We start from the raw sequence: 26,334 nt of genomic DNA, 5'->3' as shown, positions 1-26,334 counted from the left end.
GCAGAGTATACTTGTACTTTGGGTACTTCGAGATGCCTCTTACAGTTTGAAAGATCCACTGACATCACTGTTCTTTGGGTTTAAACTAGTGAATACCACTATCAATGGTATTTAATTTTTAGAAGATTAAGACCACCACACTGTGTTTGCAAGACAATCATATAACTTCAGGTTTGCCACAGGTATATCAGGTATTTGTGCATTTTCAACAAAGCTGAAGCAAGAGTCAGTAAAGCATAAGAACTGTTCTTTAACCTCCAAACCCAGCATTTCATGGAATATTCAATGCCTACTACATGCACAGAAAAATTCAGAAGTGATTAACTGACTGCATACACAATCCTTATGTTCATCAACATTTCTGTCCCTGTAACCATCATCAAGGGATAACATTTTAATCCTTCAGCTTGATTTCCTTTGGTTAGGGTAGACTGTACTACAGCTGTCTTTTACAGGAAGATAGTAAACATGAAGCAAAAATTGTTTAAACTACGCTTTTAAATTACTTACACTATAAATGCAGAGTAAACCCAAATCTATTCTGTACATCAGATGATCTGCATATACATACACTTTCACACAGATCTGCTTGTGTGCCATTTCATCAAAACCATTTGCTTGGAATCAAATTCCAGATAGCACTTACTCTGCAATGGAGTAATCACGTTTTTCATGTCACAATCAATTTCACTCACTCACTCACTTCCTTGTACTAATTAAGTCCAGAAAAAGCTTGTTCAAGCCCTTCACTTCTACTGCTGTGAAATGATCTTAATATTTCAGTGGAGGATCAGAAGTTATTTGTGGTACATTCTCAAAGTACTCCTAGGTTACGCTTCATAGTGGGAAAAATACAGAAAAGAGCAAATACACAAGGTAAAATATTAACCATTAAAAGATTACAAGGGTTCAAGTAGAATGAGTGTTCTCCCTAGAAATTAAAAGCAGAGTCAACATGTGGAGATTTCTGTCCTTATCCCTGCCAGTAGCTCCTTCAGCCATTCACACTTAGCTTTACTTCGTAAACAGTAACCTTAAAGAAACAAAGTGAAATATTCTCTGTCTGGTAGCCAGAGCATAACGAGAGTACATTGATTATAAGTGCATGACAGTGTATTTTCTGCAAATGTGGAAGGCCACTACAATTTTAACTAAAGAAAATCGGGGGAGAAGGAGCCACAGAAGTGGTATTAGCAGTATTTGTAATCCATTTTGCTATGGAAACTGTTACTTTGTGGAATCCCAGTCTACTGTGAGCAGGGGTTACTAGGAAAGAAAAACAGACAGCTGTTAGAAGGCTATCAGTGCAATTCATAATGGTAGTGATAGGAGGGTGATTAGCTCCCACATCCTCTTTCCTTTTTATCATTAAATCATGGCATACTGTTAACATGTTGCTTTTTCATAAGTGAAAATTACTGCAATTTTCCAACAGAAAACTCTGAGAGATTAGTTTAGAATGTGTAAAAAGAAAAGAAGGAAAAGAACACCAATACTATGCCTCCTTTAATAACAGCTCGTACTTCAATAGCTTGTGCCACTTTGTTTACCTACTGAAATATATCCTTGAAGATTAAGTATATACACTTAGCATGTGGCAGCTGCCAAGTCATGGAAGATGTTTCCCACTAAAGCTGTCACTGCATTAATGACAGTAAGTACCTTGGAAAATATAGATTCTTAAAAATAAGGTTATGGTTTTGCTTCCTCTGAATAGGAAGCAGTGTAATCACCCATCCTAAAAGGAACACTACAATAAAACAAACCAAAGGTAAATGACTAGTTAAAATTAACCAAGCTCACCGAGTGAACCAGACTCTTCTTTATATGACCCTGTCCAACAAACTTCTATGTCTAAACTTCTGGTAATAAGCAGAAGTTTAGAAAAGGTCCCATTAGCTGAGACTGCACCCACTCTAGGCCCATATACCATAAATAATCCTCCAATTCCATAAGTGTACAGAAATATATGGTATAGACAAGTACTTGAGGGGAAGAGAGACACTGTAGGTAACTAGATTATACAAAAATTGTTTCAGCATAGGCTTCACATGCAAGAAGGGAAAAACAAAAGTCAGGATCGTGCTAGAAAAATATGACAGTACATATATAAATAAGTAATTGAAGTACACTTATCTGAAGAAAGACTGCTGAAATAAAGTTCAAGCACGCTTGTGAACAGAAAAAGTATATGCAGTTGTGCAACAAATGATGATATATAGAAGAAGTGAGATGTGAGGGTCACTTGTGTGATGTCACTTTATTCTTTAGCAATAACAGAACAGTTCTCAAACCCAGGACTGACTTCTCAGGGAGGGACAGAAATTGTGCCACAGTAGAGATTCATTGCTGGAGGAGAACTGGGCTGGTGAGGGAGGTTCAGTAAGTTGGGTAGAGTGGGGACTTCATGAAAACGAGACTAATGCTGCACTCATCCTACAGCGAGCAGTACCCCTCCACAACTCTGGAACAGCCAAAGTTTTTCTATACAACTAATGCACACCTGCTTCCCTTGCCAGTCCCTGCAGCAGTTTTCTCTTCTAGTCTGTATAACTATTGCATGAGTTGTACTCAGACTGAATTGAGGGACAGAAAGATGAAATACATCCTGGCAGATCTGAGGGGAATGGAGGAAAAAAAAAGATGTTACTATTGCTGTAATATAATCAGAAGGGGAGTTATTTTCTGTACAATATTGGGAGATTGCACCATAATTTTGCTTTTGGATCTCAGTATTTTATTGTGACAAAAACAAAGTTCAGAGAGAGCAGTTTGTTCGGTGCATGAACATTTGATTAAAGGTGAATACAAACAAGTGAACAGAGACATGAACGCTTAACAGAGATGTGAACAAGGCAGAAAAAAGAAGAATCATTAAAATCTCAGTTTTATGGGAAGGGAGTTAAACTGAGATGGAAGGCTTAACCTGAACATCAAGGAAATCTTCCCTACCAAGGTGGAAATTTGAGAACAGTCATCCAGTGAAAATACCAAAAGCATAGATGCTTCTTATTTTGCAGTATAGACTGTCCAAGTAATATGAAAGTGATTCTGCATGTAAAGGGGATAAACAAAGAGGTTTTTGTTTGTTGATTTTGTTGTTGTTGTTGTTGTTTTGTTTATGTTTTTTAAATCTTTTCACATGAGTCATTCAAAGCCAAATAAGCTTTTGGCTGAACACTCTATATGTTCCTCTAGTTTTATATAAAGAAATAGAGAACAAATAGAGAAACAAATTTCTTTGAAATATTAATTTATTATCTTTCATATCCAATTCTAATATTTCCTTTTATATTTCAGGGTGCAAGTTGAATTCTATATGAATGAAAATACATTTAAAGAGAGACTAAAGCTCTTCTTCATCAAAAACCAAAGATCAAGTAAGTAATTGCATTAATTGTTAAGCATATCTGTGACACTTTGAGTAAAATCCAGTTCAATTGAAGACAATAATATGGGCTTTGGAATTAATTGCTGGTTTTTAACTGGAGAATCAGGTTTAAGAAAGCTTCAGGAGTTTCATCCACAGGGAATGCATTATTTATTACACTTACATAGACAGACATGGGAAATTCATCTTAATTTAAAAAAAAAAAAAATAAAAATCCCCAAAACAAAGTAGTCAGAATTAGTAAGTTCAAACACTCCTTCTGCTTCTCTTACTTCATGTCCAAATACTCAGAACCAGAATCCCCCAAAATATAATCTCCAAAAACCTGCTTCTGACATAGTCACCTGCCACTCGTTGACGTGAACTCATTCAATCCTCCCTTGACACTGGAGGGATCTATTGCCCAGCGGTATGAGGGAGCTGGTAAGCAAAGATATTAGATCTTAGTCTGTATTTGGTGAGAGCACTGAAACCCTTCCTTCACAAATTAAAGATGTACGTGCTGTCATTGAGAAAACTGTCACTAGTAGCAGCAATTTTTCAGATAGTATAGCTAAACCAAACATTTTCACCAAACAGTTTTTGCTTAATATCAAATGGTTTTGTCAATCAGAGCAGTCAATTCTAGAATTTATATGAGTTTTCTACAGAATACTGTTCTCATCTAAATCACATACAGGCCAGTAGCTTGAAATATCAACTGTTTTATTCATTATTTTTCTGGTTTAAACTGATAAAACAAGCCTTCATCTATGTCTAATGTCAACTTAGCTTTCACTCAATCTTCTGCAAGCAAATGTCTAACCAAGTTCAAACAATGTATGAAAAAAAAGAGAAAGATGGCATATTTGTATGACTTGCTTGTACTTGCCAAGATCACACACTGCATTGTCACAGCCTAAAATAAGTCTCAAAGGGAAAAAAATAAGTGAAGTTTCAATTCAGTAAAGAGGGAATAAAAGATAACCATCACTGAGATATAAATTATTAACAGTATATTTTGGCCCAACTCCTAAAGCCAGCTGCTACTGAGATGATTTTGCTAAAACCCAGAAATGTATTAGTGATTTATAAAAGAGGAATAATGGAAGGTGATTGTAAAATTCTCATCTGGTATCTCTGTCACTCTGTTTAGATCAGCTCTCTAAATCTGACAATTAATCTCCAAAAATGCTTGCAAGGAAAGCATCAAGAGTTTATAATAAAAGTGAAAGTCACAGTCAGAACTGGTGAATGCCTGCAAAACCAGCAAATACTTGTTCAAACCAAGTAGGAAACATTAAGATTCGACATAGTTATATTTAGTTCACAAAACAAATAGATTTTGAATTGTTATTATCTATTCTTCTTTTAAAGAAAACAAAGTATGTAACAACTTGGTCACATAGACACAGTGAAATTACATTCTCATTAAAAAACAAATAACTGAATAACAGTATATGATTGATGTAGCTGAATACAAGTTTCTGGCACCCATGTCAAAATACAGAGATATTCTGTGCAAATGACCCTGCTACTTGAAAAATCTGGCTGTGAATGAAGAAAAAGAAATTAAGTCAAGCAGACCATGTTGACAGCATGTGAAATAGAGAACAAAAATAGACAGCAAGCAAACAGACATATGAAATGCTTCCTTTGTAACAGAATAATAACTGAAAATCTATTTTAGATGCCTTCTCTGGTGATCATCCCCCTCCTTGCCACATTTGAAATCCTAGATCTCCACGACAGTGGAACACACACTTTGCTTCCAACTCACACGTGACGTCCCTAACTATGAGGCTACAGAAGATTTCTACTGGAGAAAAAATACTTCTATTAGTCCTACACTAATTCCCAAAACTTTAGCAAGGGTAACTACATGTGCTCCCTCTGACAGCACACTCTGTTTCTAAAGGCTAAGGCAAACAGAACTAGGAGAGGTGACCTTCTGAAACAGTACAAACTTGAAGCCTGTTCTTTCATATTTGTGTTTTAATAACTGACCCGATCAAGGCACAGGACCTATACTATTGCCCTACTTTATATATAACCCCAGCCGTGATATGCACACTGACCAGAACCCTGAGATGAAAGCATGTCTAGTGTGAAAACCTTGCCTCACATTCTGGGAACAGCCATTCCTTGTGGAGATATCTGAAGCCTGAGTTGCAGATCTATCAGAACTAAGGTTTGAGGGTTAAGAATTTAAGGCAGCAAGCAGGAACATCGGTCCCTTATACTGATGTAGTTTTTAATCAGAAAAGCACCATTTTCTTTTGGCATTTAAACCAACATGAAATTTCAAATGATGATTAGAAACCGATGTAGAAAACAAGTGTTTCACCCCAAGATTAACATTCACAGAGCAAAAAACCAGAAGAAAAACAACGGACTTCTGTACTCAAAGAAAGTTAAACAACACAAAATTGGCAAGGAAAAGAATTCCTGATACGCTTTTTTTGTTTGTTAGGTTTTGTTTTTTATTTTTCAAACATTATCTGCTTTTCTAGTTGTAATAGCCTAGTTGTTATGGCAACCATTCATACTCCAACAGACTTCCACAAAAGGGTTAGGACAAACAAACAACTCATGTTTTCTTCACCAACAGTTCGAAAAAGCTGCAAACAAGGATCATAGTGCTCTCCAAGTCAAATAATAGGATGACAACACCTTACACACATTACTTACTTCCTTCCTTCATGCAGCCTCCCGTTCCACTTACTACTTCACTCCCTTCACTGTTAGGGAATAAATTGCCTGTGGCTAATTACTCTTGATAGGACAGCAGGAATCATTAGGTTAATGTTCTCAAATCAAATTGCCAGTAACAGCTGTGGGACTTCTCATGGTCCATGGGATTTTAACCCCTAGAATGAAGATGCAATAAAAATCCATGCAGTTCTTATGTGATGACTACAACTTCACAGTTAAAAATAGTAAGGAGTTTTGTATAATAAACTAAGATTTCTTCCAGCAATTGCATGGTAGTATACTTAAGACTCTGTTTTCTATTTTTCTGTGTTTGTAGCAGATTTAAGTTTTAAAGGGAAAGGAACCAGTAGATATAAGAAGTGATTTATCAGTTTTACCTATAGGGTGCTGATTTTGAACTTAAGACCGAGTAAAGTCAAAAAATATGTAATATAATATAATTATGATTCTTTCCTTAAAAGGGAATGTATGCACACATAAGTAATTATATTATGTTCAGCAGACCTGCTGAAGTATTTGCAGCACAACAATAATACTGTCCTTACTATGACTAGGTGCAAATGTAGTCACATCTGGGTAAGGCTCAGTCAACAGTATTCTGCTTTGGGCAGAAGGGTTCAGCTGTGCAGAAGTGGACTCTCAGTCCACAAGATTGAAAAAACAATTAATGCTTAAAGTGATCTCCACCCATTTAACATTAGTCAACTAACAGTTTTAACTTAATTAGTGAATGAAAGCTTAAAACTAAGAGTCAGATGCAAATATTTACACTATCAAAACAGTCTATTGAATTTAATAGCAATACTGAAAATTTAAACTCTAATCCTCTAATGACCGCAAAATTGCATAAAATTACAGTGAAGTTCCACTGTAGCAGAAAATGTCTCCAATGAGCCCGTGTGATAGGAGTAAGTGTCCATGTGAATCCCTTTAAAGGAAAATCCTGTCTTTGTGCAGTAGACCTATGTTTGTAGGAAGTACTGTAATATTTTGTGATAGTATTTGTGGTATATCCTTTCAGCTAGAACATTTCAATATTCACATGGTCTGTAGAACAAGTTGTTGATTCAGTTCAGTTGTGCATTCAGCATGACTTTCAGATGTCCTGATTCTTGAATGCATAATGATTCAACTTCAACATTAAATAACTACAGTTAAATATTTTATAAGTTGGAGTAGAATTAATATATTCTGTATGTGAAGCTACTGCATGAGGACTTTCAGATATTAATATTTAAATACTTTCCATTGTATATCCTCTGCCTATGGTTGAAAGTATGTTTTCTTCATGTTGCTGTATCTTGCATCTCAAAAAGCATTATCTAGTTCTGGTTCCCCTTTAAAGGCCCAAAAATGGCATCAGTTAAGATGAATGGCATAGAGTAGTTTTCAAACAAATGACTGAGTAGTTATTTACATTAAAACTGACTGAGATTTCTGGAAGATGGAAAAGTGCACTATTTGTGTATCCAACATGTCTATTCTTGCATTCTCCATGTGATGTGCCAATTTTCAGGGACAGGTGACTGGCTAAATGGACCTTTGCTTTGTTACCCCATGGCTATTCCAGTTCCTTTTAGTTTTACCTTAAAGGTGGGTTTAAAAACCTGGATTTATTTCATTATTTTCTTTTGTCTTCAAAATAGGTCTGAGAATACGATTATTCAATTTCTCTCTCAAGCTACTAAGTTGTTTCTTATACATAGTTCGTGTGCTCCTGGATGATCCTACACAAGGACTTGGATGGTAATGTTTGGGGCTTTTTCTCATTTCTGCTCTTAAAGCATTGTTTAAGTTATAAGAAACAAATTAACAAATACATGCTTGATATTCTGTCAACAGGGATTTGGTTTTATGTCTTGCAGATATTTTGAATGAATTATAAAGCTAGTCTTACACTGTGAATGGAAATAAGAATTAAAATAACAATACTATTTTTTTCACTTTACTGCTAAAATAATCCTGGCTCTCTGCTTAGATACTGTGCATCAGATATAATTGTGCAAACATATATTTTGGTTGTATTATTATATAACATTTCTATGTAAAATTGCAAATATCTGATGGCTAGTTTATGTAACAATTCTTTTAGGATTTTACTTTAGGGCCATGAAAAAGTCTCCCTGAAAAACAAGACCTTCAAAGACCTGTTTTTTACTTTACATGTATCTTAGAATGTCTCTTCAATAAGAGGAAATGGAGGGTGGAAACGAGCAGTAAAGTTTTTGCAAAATTTTTCACAGTGATGGAGAAGAGAAAATCCATCCTTAGAAATTTAGGCATATTAAGCACAGCAACTCAGGGACTTAAAGGGTTACACCTAATCATAGTTTCTGGCATGCTGCTATTCTTTTGTCATGAGACCTCTAGTGAGCCCAAATGAGCATGTTATACTGCAGGTGATGTCTGGGTATGCAGGACAGGTTAGAGCATCAGTACTGCCACAGGTATACTTTGATATTTTTGTGTTTATTGGCAAAGATGCATATTCATAGTCATCTGCAGACTGCTGAATTCCTCACACCTTTCCTAACATGTCTGTTCCTGCAAACCAAATATTTAACAATTCACCAGCTAGAGACTGTATTTATATTTTCTATAGATGTTATTCCCTTATATTGTGTTCTGGTACATTTAAGAGACTAGTTAGTTTGTTCTGTCTCTGAATAACATTTGTCTGGCTCAGAAGTTTCAGACAAGTCCTTCTGCATGCTCACTAAGACCCCAGTCCTAGAAGCTGTGCCAGACAAACCAGCCCTGTACCCAAATTTTACCCCATTAATATAAATGGTTTTATCCATAGAGATCCTGAGGGCTTGATACCAAAACTACCACTTGGATGCTTTCTTAAAAATGAGGTAATATGAAAGAAAAAATAATTCCTAGATACTGTGTCATAGCCCAGTGAAAGAAACTACTCAGCGTGCCGAGATCGTGGCCACAGAAAACATTTTTGCCTTGTTCTTTTTAAAGTGACAAATCCAGGAGGAATGCTTCTCATCAGATTTATTTCCTGTTTTTTCAGAAATGCCTGCACAAGTTGGTAGATTTCATTTACTCCTTCAGGCACAGCAGGTGGTACAGGAAAGAGCTTAAGACATAAAGCATCCTTATTAATGGATACAATTTACCACCTGTCCACTGATAGTTGATAAAAATACAGTTGTTGCTAATCTGTGGTCTACAGATCCCTTTCTTTCCCGCTGACCTTGCTTGCCAAGCATAAGCAAGGATATTTTTCCTCGTTTAGAGAAGTATATATTCCCACATCCTCACATGACCATTTGAGAGGAGGATTTGTTCCAGCAATTCAGGGCAAGTTAACCTCATATGTGTATAGCAGCCAATTTTTTTTTTTAATTGGATATCAGTAATTCTGTACTTGAATTACTGCTGCATTAATCTCCGGCCCTCCTCACATCCTCAAAAGAGGATATCAAGTGGAGTTTGCTGCAGTCTTTCCTGCTGAGTGTGGCAGGTATATGTGCTCTTTCTATCACAGCCTATCCATGTGATAGGTTTTCTGGTATCTCTTGATCTTCAGTATATATTGTATACTTGGCTCAGCTTTACAAAGTATAATTTCAGTTGTTTTGTTTGTAAATTAGAACATATTTGAAGACAAATCTTTAAAAAATGTAACCTGAAATGTTTCATAGTCCTTTAACTATAGATGTGGAGCACATACAGTTGTTCTTTCTAAAAGCTGCTTTACTTTTAAAAACATCTGTATCCATTGCCTAGAATTTCAAACTATTGCACATATTTTATAGAATACTTAATAATATAATATCCCTTTCCTCCCATATGTTTTTATGACTGTGTTCCCATATACATTTGCTAATGGAAATGGACTTTGCATGGATGGTATGACAACATCAGTAAGGAATTAAATCGGAGTTGTTCCACCAATCAAAACTACACACCTGGAACGATTGATTGGTAAGTTCCTAATTTACAAAAGCAAACCAAAAGTCTGCATAATGGTGGGAAGGGGAGGAAAACAGGAAGACAAATCCATTTCCATCTGGAATGGTGACATGTTAACATATAATAGTGATGTTTCTATAACTCTCAAGCAGTTGTGTTTCTGACTGTTCAAAGCTGCCTTTAATATTGTAATTGTTTCTCTGATTGCATAAGTGACCTGCTGGACTGGATACTCTTGTGAGATCTGATGCTTATACCTTGCAGTATACCTTGCTGCTCTAATTTCCAGTCATATGTACAACTTTTTTTTCTTTTTTGTTCAAAATACCAGGTATTGATTAATTTCATGTTTATTTTCTTATTTTAATGAACAGGTCTCCCATTATTTGGGTGAACCGAAGCTTACCTTTATGGGGATTACAGGTAATATGTAAATGACCAATTCAATGATTTCCATTTAATAACTAGATGATATTGATTTACAGCATTTGTAGCAATGTTAAAGTTGATATTAGCAAGGAAATCTACTCGAACACCAAGTACAGCAAAAAATAAGCTTATCTGAACTAACTGATTTGAATTTATATGGCTTTACAATATATTTACAATGTATTTAAGCTTATTAAAAAAGTAGAATTAGATGGTCTTTCTCTTAGAATTATCAAGCTCTGTTGAGTCAAGTAGTCACTGTTTACTCTAGTGATGAGTTTAAATTTCACAGTTGCTTATGAGTAGCCTTTGACATGCTTCATGGACTTCCTTGTTAGATACGCTAGATACCTAAAATTACTCCATAATATAGAAGCTTACACATGTAGAGGGGTATGTCACAAAAGAGGCACAACATCAGTACTTTGTGGGAGATGTCATGAAGTTTGTGGTTCAAACCTCAGTGTCCTGAGGCCTGCTCATTTTAGGAACACTTTTTTTTTTTTTTTTTTAACTTGAGGACAGTGCTGTTGGAATTCTCCCTGTGAAATGTGTTTTTCTACTAAGAATTAATTAAGTTTCCAGAATGGTTATACCATTCTGGTATATACCCCATTATATTCTTTCACCATGATTGGTGCAATGCCATTATGATAATTTGTACCTGTATAATACACAATTTTTCTAAGGGAAGAATCCCTTAATGAAAATACCTTACAATTCCTTGCTTAGAGTATGCACAGTTTGAGTAATTTTTGACATAGACATTCAGATTACTGTAAAATTTAATTAAAAAATACTGAGATATTTATTTGCTTATGAATAGTCTTATTCTAGTAAGTTTATTTGATAAAGAGGAATTTATGCCTATGTTTATGTATATGCATGTGTAAATACACGTGCATTCCTAATAGATTATGTACAACAGTTGCAAAAAAAGATTTATTTTTTATTGGAAAATATAACCTGTGTTTATATAAAACAGTAATAATCACTTGGAGAAACTGATCTACTTTGATTGGATATATTAATCATTTTCCAATCCATAGCATCTTTTTTAACTCCAGCTAATGATATTGTGAGTGCAAATAGTGCACTCTTCCAAATTTTCAGTAATAGTGAGCATTAATTTAAAATGAGAAATCCTGAGGCTTGTTTGACTTAATACTCCAGCTAAATTTGTACATCTTGATAGAATACTCCCACAATACGCATTAAAATACAAATACCTGCTATACAAATAAGTTTTATAGTTATTTAATATGTATGTAGCTCTAAGTATTTTTTATTATTTTCATATTTGACTATTTAAATATTTTTAAATTATGTAATACATACACTAAAAATATATAGTCTAAGTGAAGGCTGGTAAGTTGATCTCAGCTGCATTTAAATATTAAAATAATAATGATTCTTCTGTATAATTTTTCAACTTTCTGAATTATACACAGTAAGAAGAGTGTTTGCTTTTCCACACATTCCTAACATCTTTACAGGAAAGTAAAGAGGTGACTGGCTTCAATTTTATACAGCTTCCTTCTTCTCTTTCTCTGTCCTGTGAAAAGGTCTTGCTACCTTTTAGGAACAGAAATGAAACTTGAGCAACAATCTGACAGACTGTGTATGCAGCTCTCTGAACACTGTGGAAAGGCCATGCTGCTGGATCTCTGGAGTGTTGTGTTTCGAAAAGAGAAATGGTACTCAAGATGTAGCCCGTGCTTTACTCAGAAAAATAACAATATCTAAGCTTCATGCTAAATGCTGTTAGCTGAGATGTTTTCAGAGGATACACAGAAAAGCTGTTTTATATTATCTTTTATTTTCATTGTAATGCTTAATAGCATATATTCTATAGAAGCCAGTATTAATACTCATATTTTTTCACTTCACTGAAGGTGTCTGTGGCTGTAATAAGTCTCTTTGAAACTCTACTGCTAAGTTATCTAAGCTACAAGGTAAGTACTTTTAGTTTCTCTTAAGCATAATTCATTACAAAAAGTAACTAAGTTAAATGTTTCAGTATAAAGTTCATGTGCCTGTGCCCACACTGATGAGCAAGCAAAAAGTTGAGAAAAACACAGTTCTAGAGCATAGTTATTGTCACAGGAAGCCCTGTTTCCTAAATTTATGAGCAAACTCTAATATCTAGAGAGTAAGTGCAAGTCAGAAATTAAATTTTCCTTATTTTCCATTGTCCACTGGCACACTGTAATTTAAAAACACATTCTCTGAAGTGATCTTTATTCTTTGATACTGATTTTTCAGTTGCACAGTTTTTTCTGTCTATCCATAATGCATTGCACACAATTCCCATTGATGCCAAAGCTATAGCTACTCAATATGTATAACTCAAGTCTCAGGCCTCTAAAACTGCACAGCAAAAAAACTAGGCCAAGACAGTACTTTAAAAAAAAAATAATTATGGATATCTACATACTTGTGTCATCCATCTCGCTGATGCTACTGGAACATCTTTGCAAAATGCCCTGAAACCATTTGAAGTGAATACGATGAATTTTTGTATTTGCATTCTCCTTTATGTTTTTCCAATGTTTTTATTCAGTTTTCATAGTTTCATTTTCATATGCTCTATCCTAGTGAGTTTTAGGTTCTCTGCATTTTTAGTACCTTCAGGATAAAAGTACTAAAATCATTTAAAATCATTTATCAAAGAAAATACAAAAAGATTTGGTTTATAAAGCTGAAAATATCTTGGAGCATCATCTTTTTTTATTATTATTTTTCATATTACTGACATTCAGTAGCTATCAGAGCCACCACTGAATTTAGAGACTTGTTCTTTAGTTTGCTCATCAAGTGATTATGCCATAAATGTTTCCTTTAGTGCCCAATAATGCTAAGAAGCTGTCTAAAAATTATTCTTCTTAGTCCTTGGAGCACGTATTATTTAGGAGCTGGTGGTTACAAATGCAAACCAATTATAGGCAGAAACTATCCAAAATTTACATGCCTAGTGGCAAAATAGTAAAGGGCAATCACGATTTGTACTTTTCCTGAGTTTACTGGGCAGCATTTTATCCTTATCCATTCTGCTTGTGATCTGCACCAATTTCAGTGAGTAGAGAAGATGAGAGAAATGCTGGCAAGTCAGCTTCCGTGAGAAGTCACTTACTGGAGTGTGATGGATGTAAAGCTCTGCTGCCCTGATTTGCTGCATATACCTGTCACAGAAGTTAAGGCAATTTTATGATGGCTGTATTTCCACTCCCCATAAGGGGAGGACTAAGCTAAGGAACAATAAAAGTACTGAAATGCAGTTTTGCAATCCACCTGATGCAAAACACCCTCTTTCCTCTGGTCCTATTTTCTTAGTTTTACAGCAGTCTCTCAAAGCCAAGAAGGCTCTTATTTCACCCACTGTAAGACTTGGTCACAGGGTGACCAAAGGTGTCTTGGTTCATGTAAATCTGTGACAGATTACTTATTTTATGCCAGCACTTTCAAGACTTCTACAATTTAGGTGTAAGTCAGAGAATTATCCAGGAAGAAAACAACAAGAAAGAGATGACTGTGTTTGTATTCATGTGCACATTAGCAGGATTTCACAAATAACCTGTAAAATAAATAAAGCAAGAGAATAATAAGAGAATACTCCAAGGAATTTACCTTTCTGATACCTGGTTGATGACATATGAGAAATGATTCAACACGCAGAATAGCAAGGACATAGTAGTGTATCATGCTACTACTGTACAGTGAATTTGCATTTGTTATTGCCTTTGTACGGGGAGGAATCCAAAGAACGTAGAACTGTGTTATAGTGCTGATCACTTGGATCCAAGAAGGAATGGTTTACAATCTGCTTTCTCACAGTTTAAACCACTACACGAGGGTTTGCCCTTGGCCAGAACCCTGAAAGATGTCTGCATCAGAAATCTCCATTGTCAAAACTTGTCACAGACATCTGGCAATCCTACCCTGTCACTTGTGCAGAAGCAGTCTTAGCTGCTTTTGGCAGTACCACACATTCTCACTGCAAAAGGCAGATTTGCAGACATGATGCATTTTTATGTGGAAGCCAGAATCTTACAGCTGCACGCATCCCTAATTACCTGGAGCCCATCCACACAGGCATTTTGCCTGCACAAGTGAATTATGTGACATTTCTTCTCTATAATGCAGAGAAGAAAGCTCTTAACATTAAAAACAAGGAAATTAGTGAAATCATTAAATGGATCAGTTTGAAAAATCAGATTTTATTTTGATTATTCTTACCAAAACCCCTCAGTTTACAGCCTCATAATTTCACTGGTATATCTGACTCCCACCAATTACAATTACATGGAAGATGACAATCCTTGCCTCTTAGGTACAATGGCTTCCAGGTGTGAAAAATTAAAAATGGAAAAAGAATTTTATATGCTATGGAGTTTGTATTTAATTTTCAGTGGTTATATCAGATGGTTATTTTAACAGGAAAGAATATGTTATTGCAACTGAAAATGTAATGCTCTACTGCAAATTCTTGTAATACTGCCATGGTATATCATGCATTGTTATTGCTTTACCTATGATGGAGTCTTGATATACAGCATTTGTAAAGCTGTAAGTCGCTGAAGTTCAACTACCTTCTTTTTTAAATCTATGGATTTTCATTCCAAAATTTAATCATCCACAGCCAATGCTCAGACACGGAAAAAAAAGTAGTATTATCCTCATCCTATTGCTAGCAGTAAGCAACTTAAGAGATTAATGCCAGGTTCATTGAAGTATGTGGGAAGACCTCTAATTTCATGTGAGCAAGATCAAGTTCCAAAAAGCCCTGAAATGTACTGAAGTGTCTGTGGCAGAAATACAGAACTTGATGTTGTAGTCCTAATTCAAATATTAAACATTAGATTTTTTTCCTTATTTCCCTCTCCAAAACAAAAGGCAGAGAAAAAATACTGAGTAAAGATAATGCAAAGGAAGGAAGGACTCACTATAGAATACTTTTATCTTTCCCTCACCTATCTTCATTCCTCTTTTTAATACTTAATGAGTTAATATCTTAATAGCAGGATTAGCAGTAATAAAGAGGAAGAAAAAGAGTAATAAAGAGTAATAAAAACTCTGGAATATCCAGACCTCTGTGACTACCATGCTAATGTGACTACCAAATGCTCATGAAACAAGATTAAGAGAAAAGCTGGTATTTTTTCTTTGGAAAATATGACATATTTGCATATTTTGACACAAACTTCTATCAGAAGGATGTACAAAGCATGGCTCATCATTCATAACAAACATGAGTATGGACTACAGGGCAGTGACCTGTGCATAGGGGTAATTCAAGCAGTTGATCTGATGTTAAAATTTTCTGAGCAAAGCATTTCCTTTGCACATATGTCTCTGCAACTCTTAATGGTGTATTGGGGCTTTGTCTCTAGTTTTAAGATGTTCCAAGTCAATAAACGTTATAAGAATAAAATTGGCACAATCAAAAGCTAGAGCCTTGCAATGTAGGATTTTAAAGCTTTAGAGGCTTCCAAGAAAAAGAAGTAGAAATAGTTGTAGATAAAAGAGTTTGCCAGCAAGATAGTCAGTTACTTGTATGAAGATTCACTGAAAATCAAGAATTATTAAAAAGATAAATTCCTTAGGACAGGAACTTCACCTCCTTATCTGTAGGTGTGCACGTAAAAATAAAAGTAAACTCACCTTTAAAGAGTGAAAAAGCAGAGACAGGATGTCTGTGTGTGATTCCAAGGTACCTAAAAGAGCAATAGAAGACAGCAAGAGCTTATTATTCTCTGAAAAAATAAAAACTTAATTTAATGAAGCTCTTCATTAGCTGAGTGAATGCGTTGACTAGTTAACGCAATTAGAATTCATTTAAGTTTACTAACTAGGTCATAGCAAGGAAATATATTGGCATATGGAATCAGAGAATTGCTCTAGTAAGAATATAAATTTAAAAGTATGTGAGGTACATTATGATCAACAGTAAGAAAAAGAATTCAGAGTGGTCTATATTCTATATTCACATCCGTCATATGTGTTTAAATCTGAGATGAATTATCTTCCTGAATTTCAGGTAGTGGGAGAGATTCCATATGTTTCATTGGAATATCACATATATTTCTCATCAGAACTATATGTAATCCTACTGTGACATTGTGTTTTTTTTTTCCTTTTCTTTGAAGGGAAATATCTGGGAACAAATTCTGAGAATACCCTTTCTCCTGGAAATAATTAATGCTGTCCCTTTCATCATCACGGTAAACATATTTGAATTAATATATTTGCACATTACACTTTTATAGCTGCACAAATTTCTTTTTAAAGTAAATTTGAATCTTAGGTGGATGGTGAGTTTGTGCCTATGGGAACAGAAATTTGTCAACAAGATACTTTGCTACTTGAGTGAAGTAATAATACAGATCCCTTTCCTCCTTCCTTTTTAATAGGGCACAAACAAACCCCAAACCCTCTAACACAAACTACAGCACAATCAATAAAAAAAGCCAGCTGATTATAAAAATGTAAGAATCACTCATGTCTGCAGTGAAAACTGATTGTTCTTATTTTATCAAATAATCTTGCATGCAGTTAATCACAAAGGAAGAAAATTATATTTAAAGCCATATCTCACACTAGAAACCCATTAATAGTAAGTATTTTTACCAAGCGTTTCATTGCTGCTTGAACAGAAAAGCTCTATTCCTCAGAATATTCCTAGAAAAGCTTGTAATTAATTTGTTAATTTCTTTCAGATTTTCTGGCCAGTCCTAAGAAACCTGTTTATTCCTGTATTTTTAAACTGTTGGCTGGCAAAGCATGCTTTAGAGAATATGATTGTAAGTATGCAAAGGAAATAAATATTTTAGAGTTTCTATTTTTTTTTTAGTATATTGTCTCTAGCAGGATTTTGGCAGTACAGTCTAACCTTAATAGGAAGCTAACCAGATCTGTATTTAGATTATACAAATGGTCAACCATTACTAAACTGCTTTGCATCAAAATTAGAAAAAAAATAAGACATGAAATGAAATCTCAATTAGGATAAATTGTTACTGTGCCAATAAAGGAAATGGCAGTGGATGGTTCTTTTGCTACTCAGCCATTCATGCACAATTGCAGGGAACTCAACTGTTAGGCCTTAATTGGTCCTTGCAGCCTGTAATTTGTAAGCTAGACATGAGCAGACAGACCTTAAGGCAGCTTGCACTAGTATCAGAATTGTGCCAGGATGAACAAAGAACCAGTTAAATAATCACAGAATCACAGCTGGCTCTTTTGCACCCTTCTATATTTTCAGCAAATTCTAAGTGCATTTGAATGACTGCATTTCTATCAGGGCACTATATAATTCCTCTATAGAATCAGCTCATGGCTTAGTAATTCAAAACCAAAAATAACACCTATTTTCCATTAACACAGAATGATCTTCACCGAGCCATCCAACGCACACAGTCCGCAATGTTTAATCAAGTCCTCATTTTAATATCCACCTTATTATGTCTTATCTTCACTTGGTAAGTGGCCAAAACCCCTTTGTTTTTATTATATATATATTGGCATTGTTTTCTTTACTCCATGGTGATAAAACAGACCTTGTGGAAACCGTGCATTGAAATAAGATGAATAATATACTTCAGTGAAAGCGTTAACTAGCACCTGGCACTGCTGGGGTTCAGGTACACTGGTTTTGGAAATAGAATGTGCATGCACAGGAAAGGGACTCATTCTCTCTCTAAGGAAGGAAATACAGATGATGCAAAAACACAGGATAAAGGCATAGGGGAAAATTTACATATGCACCAAGAGTGCAATCTCAGCAGAAAAGTCACTCAGATGGGAAGAGTACCAACAGAATTATATTGGCCCATACCAAGGTCATCTTCCTCTGACCGGTGTAACAGAGACATGAAAAGTATGCAATTAACACCTTGACCAAGGTTCCCATAAGAAGTACAGGGGATTATTAATAGGTGTTAATAATCCAGATTACAGAAAGTGTAGAATTTATTAATCTAGAATACTGATAGTAGTAGATGGTAGGTTCAAACAACCAAAATGTGTTACTCTGAAGAACGTTTTGCTGAAAGACCTGAAAAACTTAAATTTACATGAGTTTGGGAAGCAAGGAGAAAAATCTATGAGGGCATTAAATACAAATAAACTTGGTTAATGAAATTCATGAGCTGCAGATGAGGAGGAAATGGTCTACAGGAAACACCACTTGATTGTCCCATTTTTATAGTATGGCTTAGGGATCTGCTGTTAACCAGGGCTGGGGGCAGATAAAGTAGACAAGGTGAGTCTTTGTTCTGGTTATAAAGTAGCTCAGTAGCTTACTAAACATACAGAATTTTCTCATCAGTAGTGCCTGAGAAGTGAGTTTTGTACACAGGAGGAACACAAGATGGTTTACAGTGTGAAACAAGATGGTGTACAAGGGGACAGTAAACAGAGATGATTATTCTGCGTGGAAAGGCTAAATCACCTGTATTTATTTTGCCAGACAAGATGCCTTTAGGTCAGCATACTGATAAAGTTTGGTGTGTCATTTTGGAGACAGTGATTTGATTTTCTCTTACTTTATTTCTCTAGCTTGTGTTTCTGATAGTCACTATTATGTGCTGCCTAACACTTTTGGTAATAACAGTGTAAAATAGCACACGGCCTTGTGTGCTTGTCTTGTCCCTCTCAATCCTTTTTTGAAGAAGAGGAGTTTGCTCTAGCCTGCAGCTAAATGAATGATCCAGTTTTACCCTTTGTCTTAGGGTGACACATCTGCATAATGACAAATGCTGCCTGTTCTATACACTAATGAACTTTTGTGATATTTAATTTCCTATTGAATATTATGGCCCTTTAATACAAAATTTTATATGAATAAGGACTACAGTAGTTGAACAAGAATGCATAAAATTCTATCATGTAGAACTTGGACATTTTTAAATTACTCTAATTTTTCTTTTTAGCTTTTTAGAATACAGGATGGTATTGAGTAAATAAGCCTGCACCTTTTTTACCTACCTACTTCAATATTTTTACTGAACTGCTGCAAAAAATATGTATTATGGTGACCAACAGGCATTGTGGTAACTGACAGTAAAACATGCAGAACATGGCAAGCTCACCTACCATAATTATGTCTGGGGTAAACAGCTGTGGCTACTACCTTATTATGGATCATTATTTACTGACCTAGAACTGATCCTGCTAGACTGCAAAATAAGCCAAGTTAGATGAAAACACCCAGTAATGCAATAACTAAGGAAATGAAGCATTTTTGGAATGACTAAGAATAGTAGTTCAAACATCTACAGCTTGCCTAAGACTTGAATTCTGTTTAGGTAATTGTTGCTATTGTTTACATGAGCACACATTATTAATGTGCATTTTTGCACATTATTACTTTATATTACTGATTATATATTTAAATTATTAAAAATTATCAAAATTAATTAACTTAATGTCTGATTATGTTAAATCTGTGATGAATTTGAGACAGCGTTTAATTTTAAGAGACATCATCTAGAGCTTACATGAGTTTTTTCATGCTGAGGGAGGACCAAAGTCCATTGCTGGGATCTGTCCACGTAAGAATGTCTTTCACCAGGCTGATCTTTCATATTTTCTGCAGTGGCAAGCAGTAACCAATTATATTTATCAATACCTTTAATGTAGCACAAAAGACTGGTGCTCACTCAAAAGTTTTGTGTGTTTTCATAACCGTGTTCTGGTTACATTTAGAAATAGTGCCCTGGTCCATGTAGCAGTAATGCAAAATTAATAAGCCCAGATTAGTAGCTTGAATACAGTTTCAGAACACTTTCCCCTCAGAGTATGAGGGACATGCCCATGGTGTCCTTTTGGCACCACTGATACCTGCCTTCATTGTGCCTCCCTGCTGACCGGCGACTTTAAGGCGCTGTATGGATTAAATTGAAACACCACAGCCCTCCTTGGCTCCTGGTTGACAAGCTTGCTTGTACCATCTGCTTCAATAGCAACACTGGCTACTCAGCACTTGTGAAGTCAATATAACTTTATAAAAGAGAGTTCTGTTCAAAGCCACATTTTTTAACAGACACATGGAAAGAGACACAGTGTAGCTTCGTATGGGAATTACACCATTTTATAAGAGGTCCAAAAGGCTATGAGAAACTCCTCATTGACTTTGCTCCTGTCTGCATATAAGTATTTTCAAAATAACTTTTACCATGTCTAGCAGAAAACCCACAGAAAATTAATTAAATTTCACCTCATGCATCATCTGTAAACCCATCATTTATGTCTCCATATGACAGTCCTATGGTGGTTACACATATAAACACACTCCAATTTATGCCTTATAACTCAGGTGTAAGCTTTCCAATGAAAACAACTAATTGGCTAATCTCACAATTTTAAGATATCATTATTCAAGCTGTCCTTTGCACTCAGGATATAGTAAGAAAAAGGCTCCTTCGTATTTCTGTATGCAGTTTATAATTTTCAATATTATTACAGAACAAACAGTAATCACACCGAAGTTTATGCTCTACTTCACTCTTGGATCTTCGGTGATAATTGTTTATGGGTTGGGGGGTGGAACTCATTTGCAGATCAATAAATTTGTAAGACCAATTCCATGGATCTGTAGTTTACAGATTACATACAAGGATTTTTTTTTCTCTTTTCTTCTGACTTTAAAGACAGATCAGGCTATCCAATTATTTTTCTTTCTTTAAACACCTCAGTGGCCTTGTAACCAGAGCAATTATACATCTACTAAAACACGTGTACTTCTACATTGCAGACTGTTCAGCAGTTACTATTGATAGAGTACTAGTGAAAGTTACAGACCTAGTGAAAATATATATTGTGTCATTTAGCTAATGGATGTTTGCACTTGTTTGTCAAATGGAATACTTATTATTTCTGTAAACTGTTCAAGAAGACAAATAACAGTGAATGACTATTTCAGGCATCTTTCTGTGACACAGTGAATCATCTATTAAGACCTATTTTGAATTCTAAAGCAGTGTTAGTCATATACCACCGTTGTAGAAGGATTAGCTTGCGAAGAACGTGGCCACAAACTGTTTGAGATGGACATGTATTTTTTTCATACTGAAGTCTGCACAAACTTTGTTTATGCTTTCCTTGAAAGCTCACTGAGGTCAACCAACATTTTTTACACTTCAGTGCTTTCAGCATCAGAAAATAGGGATGTTTCCACACAATAATTTACAGCATAAATGTAGAATGTCAGCACTGTAGCCTCAATGTTGATTACACAGTCACAGTTCTCATCTGGAGAAAACAGTATGACTAAGTTGCTTGCAAGAATGAAAACAAATCCAGACAATGATCTAGTCCAAACAAAACAAATCAAGACCTTAGGATTTGGAACATTGTGTCAGTGAAAAAAAAATGACCAACCAAAAAAGGATTAATCGCACAAAATATTAAACGGAAAAAAGCCATCTCAGTGCTCCAGTTCCCCTTATTATCAATAAGTAGATACAAGCAACTCAAAGGTGATCTGAAGGGAACTAAATCACCACATGGAGGTCTGTGCTTCTCTACCCTTCTGTGTTGATCAGGAGCCCACAATGGCAGTTCTCCAAGAAAGATGCCTAACCTTAAGTAGGATGAAGAGTGTTGGTGGATTATGTAAGGTAGAATAAAATGTCGCTTTTTGGGTCTGCAGTTCTGTCTGTGAAGTTATGTTTTGTTGTACAGCAGTCTCAGTGCTCAGGACCAATCTCAGTTTGATTTAGAGGGCGGTTTTATGCATTCAAGGAGAGCACAAAATAGAACTGTGATTCTGTCTTTTAAAACCTAGGGATTCTAGGGTTGTAAAGCACATAAAGTCTCAGGACCTAACAGACTAAACAGGAGTTGCAGAATTTAAATCCTAGAATATTATACAAGATTAATTGAAAGTTCTAAGTAACTGTAAATAATAGAAAATAAATTATTCAACTATTACAAGAATCCCACAAAGTACTGAAATAATAGTGGTTGTGCTTTTCTTTCTCTGAAATAAAGCAGATCTGTCAGGAACTTGCTTTTTCAAACAAGGGATCTCTATTTTCTGTTTTGAAATATTCCTGTGCAGTGCTCTCCAAAGATAAGAAAACAGGTCTAGAAGTAGGCCAGGTAGCACATGCAGTACCTTCCACATCCATTGTACCAGCTCCCACCCTTGTACTGCTTCTCAACTGCTGGAATCAGGGCAGCCTGTTTGGATAGTTTTCCTGTGCGTGTGTGCAGTTAGAGCTGAGCTCTATTTCAGACCTTACCTTAACACCTCCACGTGTGACGGAACAATGGCAAGGCTGTGCAGCTTCTGGGAGGTCAACAGCAAAACATTGCTCAAAATATCCATTTGTTATTTGTGAGCACACAACCTGTAAATTCGATTAGAGTTTATGTGAAATACTGCCTTCTGGGAAAAGCTGTGCCTGAACACAAGGACAACACTCTCGTCAGCTTTGGTAGGAAAAAACATACCTTATACAGAGTTTATCTTTTTTAGGTATAGAAATTTGTAAGGTGGCTTTGCTAAAATCTGCTGGACAAGAAGCATGGGAAAGCAGTGTTGCCACAAACAGTTGGCAATCTAGACTATTTAATGAAACAAAGTCAGATAAAAGTCTTAGGGTTTCTTTTGGAATACGAACTTGTGTGATGGGCCGCAGTTTTTTCACTTTTACTGGCACAGGGGACCATTTGCTTACATCCATATGATTAGTACTTAAGAGCCAAAGCCTTTCAGAAGGTGAGCGAGTATAATGAAAAATTACCATGACAAAATGTAATAAAACCCACAACTCATTTCTTAGATTAATTTTTCTTATTTTTATGGAACTACTGCATTATGACAACACAGAAATATTAACCATACACAAATTTTTTTCTTCGTTGACAGCGTGGTATTTGTAATAGCACATTTTAAAAAATATTTTTATATGTTTAAGTTCAAGAGTTCAGATCTTAAAAAATCATATGGTTGATTAGTTCTCTTGAAGAGTGCTGCTTAAGGAATATAGGATATGGATGTATGCTACCAAAAAACTAGTTAGTTCTTTGTGAAAGGCAGATCAGAAATCATGTGTATTATAGGGAGAGCAGAAGTAGTGAAGCCCAATCAGAAGTCTTTTTGGCTATCCATCAAACATAGTTTCTATGGAAACCTAGATAATTATACAGTGGTTTTCATACTATTTTAGTTATTAATTTGGTAGTGACATAATATTTCCTTTGTTAATCTTTTTAGATGTTTCTACATAGTTATTTCTAAAATAATTAGGTCAGCATCTTTCCCATGCCTCATGCAGGGAATTCTTTGTGCAACTGATTTAATGGAATATGTAAAACTAGACAGACACACCAGTGAAATTAATAACAATCTGAATAGCCTATTTACTGTGGTCTGTAAAATAAAGTCATAAAGGTTAAAAAGTTCAATCTCAATTATCTTCTTAGTGTGAGTAGTCATCTTAAAATAACAAATAATCAGATAGACTAAATGATAGCTCAGAGAACTGCCCTTCACAAAGCCTCTCTAAAACGGACTATTAAGAACAGATTATTTATAAGCAAATCTGCCTATTTTTAATATATAGAGAAATATTAAATTAAGCCATTAAACAATATGATTGAGAGATTTCTCTTGTTCTGTTTCACCCTGGAAAATGAGTCAGGGCTTCACACACTTGTGATCTTTCCAAGTTACAATCAAACTTTGCTGATTTTCTAGCACAGGTTGCAGATCATTCATTAATCTGAAAATCAGTAGTTCCAAACTGAATTTAGATAGAGGTGGGCCAAGTTAAATTTGAATAAATTTGAAAGACAAAATAAACTTATGCACATTTTTTGTTCTCTATTGCTGTACCACATGATATTTCAGTATTTCATATGGTGTGTACTCCTACATTATAGGTCAGGTAGATCATCCTTTGACAATTAATGTGATTGCAATTTCACAGTCTAGTAGTGTATTCTATAAATCAATATTTTAAATTGACAATAGGAAGAATTTTCAGTCCATCTTGCAAGACCTTTATTCTTTGTGGGAGTTAGACATTGAATTACTTTCCATTCTGAAAGTTCCAGCCTCTATCCTGTGAATCATCTTTGATCTTTCTCTTCTAATAATTTTTTTCTGCCATGCGAAGGTACTGAAAATTCAGTAATCAAAATATGCATATTTAAGTAAAGTGTAAAAATAGATTCAAAACCAAATTCCTGCTCAAGAAGGAAATAAAATTTCTCTCAGGTTCTTTCCCAATATTTTCCCCATGGGAAATGGGGATGTAAAAATGTCTCTCAAATACCAAATGCTCCTAATATTTACATCAATAATCTTTTCATTAAAGATGTATTGAGAATATTCGGGAGACACAATATTTTGGAAAACATTATGCACTCTGAATATGCCATTGGGAGAACAAATTTTCAGCCTTTATTATCATGACATCTTGTAATACAGTAATAATATTACCAGATACCATGACAAGCAGAGGTTGTTCTGGCAGCAAAGACCAATTACCATTACAAACAGAGGAAAAACGTAAACGATTTTGAGTCATATAACGTTTGAACTGTTAGAAATACAATTCTAAGAGACTGCATCTCCATGGTATCCTTTCTTCAGCAATCATATTTTGAATTTTGTGGGCTATAATAGAATCAAGCAATTGCTAATATTAACTAATTAAGGCTTGCCAACACATGTAAAGCAACACATAAAATTCCTCTTAGTCTGAATGCACTCCTGTCCTTGCTCTTTTGCAGGAACATAGCACAAGACAGAGTGACTGTAAGGAATACTTGAAGTCTTAGTAAAATTAGAAATAAAACTGGCAAAATGTGCTTTAATTTTCTGTGTTGGAAAGAGGGGTTTGGGGAAAATGTAGAAGGGATTGTCCAAAGAGCAAGGACAAATAAGGAATGTCAAAGAAAAAAATTCCATTAAAAATAATACCATATTTTAATATACGCAATATGCATTTCAGATATGTGTGTTTTCAAAAGTATCAGCACTTGAAAAAGGTCCACAGGAAAAATTCAGCCAGAGAAAAGGATTTGAGGACATAAGGACATAAGACATAGGGAGCTAGGCAGGTAAACTCAACAGGCACACAAATTATTGGGATGTGGGTTTTCTACTAAGCTTTCCATTGGTTTGTAAACACACATGCACACATACACACAGACTTGAAATATCTACAGACCTGTAGATACCTTGTGGGAAAATATAAATGTTATCTATGCAAAAGATGTATGTTACCTTTGTAACAGGGGTGACAAGAATAACTTAAGTAAAATAGAACGCTAGAATGAAAATTGATCTGGAATATAACCAGAGTCTGCAGGATGTGAAATACTCTATCATCATATTAGTAAAATAAATCTTAGGTTTTGCTTTGGTTTTGGGAGGACTTAAATAAAAACATGTAAAGTTCCCCTTAAAGGGGCTATTCAATATATGTTTTAAACCTCTGTTTCCCACCTCTTTCATAACAGGAAGGCATTACATTTCCCATGCTTCATTTTATCTTTCCAGTAAAAAGAAAAACCTGATACTCACATGCTGTCTTTAAGAATGTTCTATCACTTTAGACAGTAGCAACTAGAATGCCACATGTAACAATGATGACTAACTATGTTGAGAATGTTACCTCATCATTCAATGGCTGGCAGCAAACCATCATCACTCACAGGTCCTGGCTCAAAAATGAAGTTGTCATTACCATGCAGACCTAAAAAAATAAATATATCTTTCACTGACTGATTCATTAGACTGACAAACTATTTATTTTACTTTACAAAGATTTGGTGTTCGTGGTGGTTTATGATAACAGACTAAACTGTATTATTAGATGCTATGAGTTATTCTGGTTCTCCAACAAGCGGTAACTCATTATGCTGATTTGTAA

At 35.1% G+C, this 26,334-nt stretch overlaps 1 protein-coding gene across 5 annotated transcripts in view; it reads left to right on the top strand.

Annotated features, from left to right (window-relative positions):
- Positions 1-26,334, top strand: part of KCNT2 (potassium sodium-activated channel subfamily T member 2) — a 114,824-nt gene that overhangs the window by 26,847 nt on the left and 61,643 nt on the right. For all 5 annotated transcript variants that reach the window (XM_027713301.2, XM_027713307.2, XM_027713304.2 and 2 more), the window contains exons 2-9: positions 3,301-3,380; positions 7,732-7,831; positions 9,968-10,027; positions 10,390-10,438; positions 12,340-12,399; positions 16,591-16,665; positions 17,161-17,244; positions 17,828-17,922. In XM_027713301.2, coding sequence (XP_027569102.1) covers positions 3,301-3,380; positions 7,732-7,831; positions 9,968-10,027; positions 10,390-10,438; positions 12,340-12,399; positions 16,591-16,665; positions 17,161-17,244; positions 17,828-17,922 — 603 coding nt within the window. The remainder of the gene's footprint in view (positions 1-3,300; positions 3,381-7,731; positions 7,832-9,967; positions 10,028-10,389; positions 10,439-12,339; positions 12,400-16,590; positions 16,666-17,160; positions 17,245-17,827; positions 17,923-26,334) is intronic.

Source organism: Pipra filicauda, unplaced genomic scaffold (assembly GCF_003945595.2).
Source record: "Pipra filicauda isolate LSUMZ 115617 unplaced genomic scaffold, ASM394559v2 scaffold76_size2844353_pilon, whole genome shotgun sequence".
NCBI classification, from domain to species: Eukaryota; Metazoa; Chordata; class Aves; order Passeriformes; family Pipridae; genus Pipra; species Pipra filicauda.
This window is presented reverse-complemented; position numbering and strand designations above follow the sequence as displayed.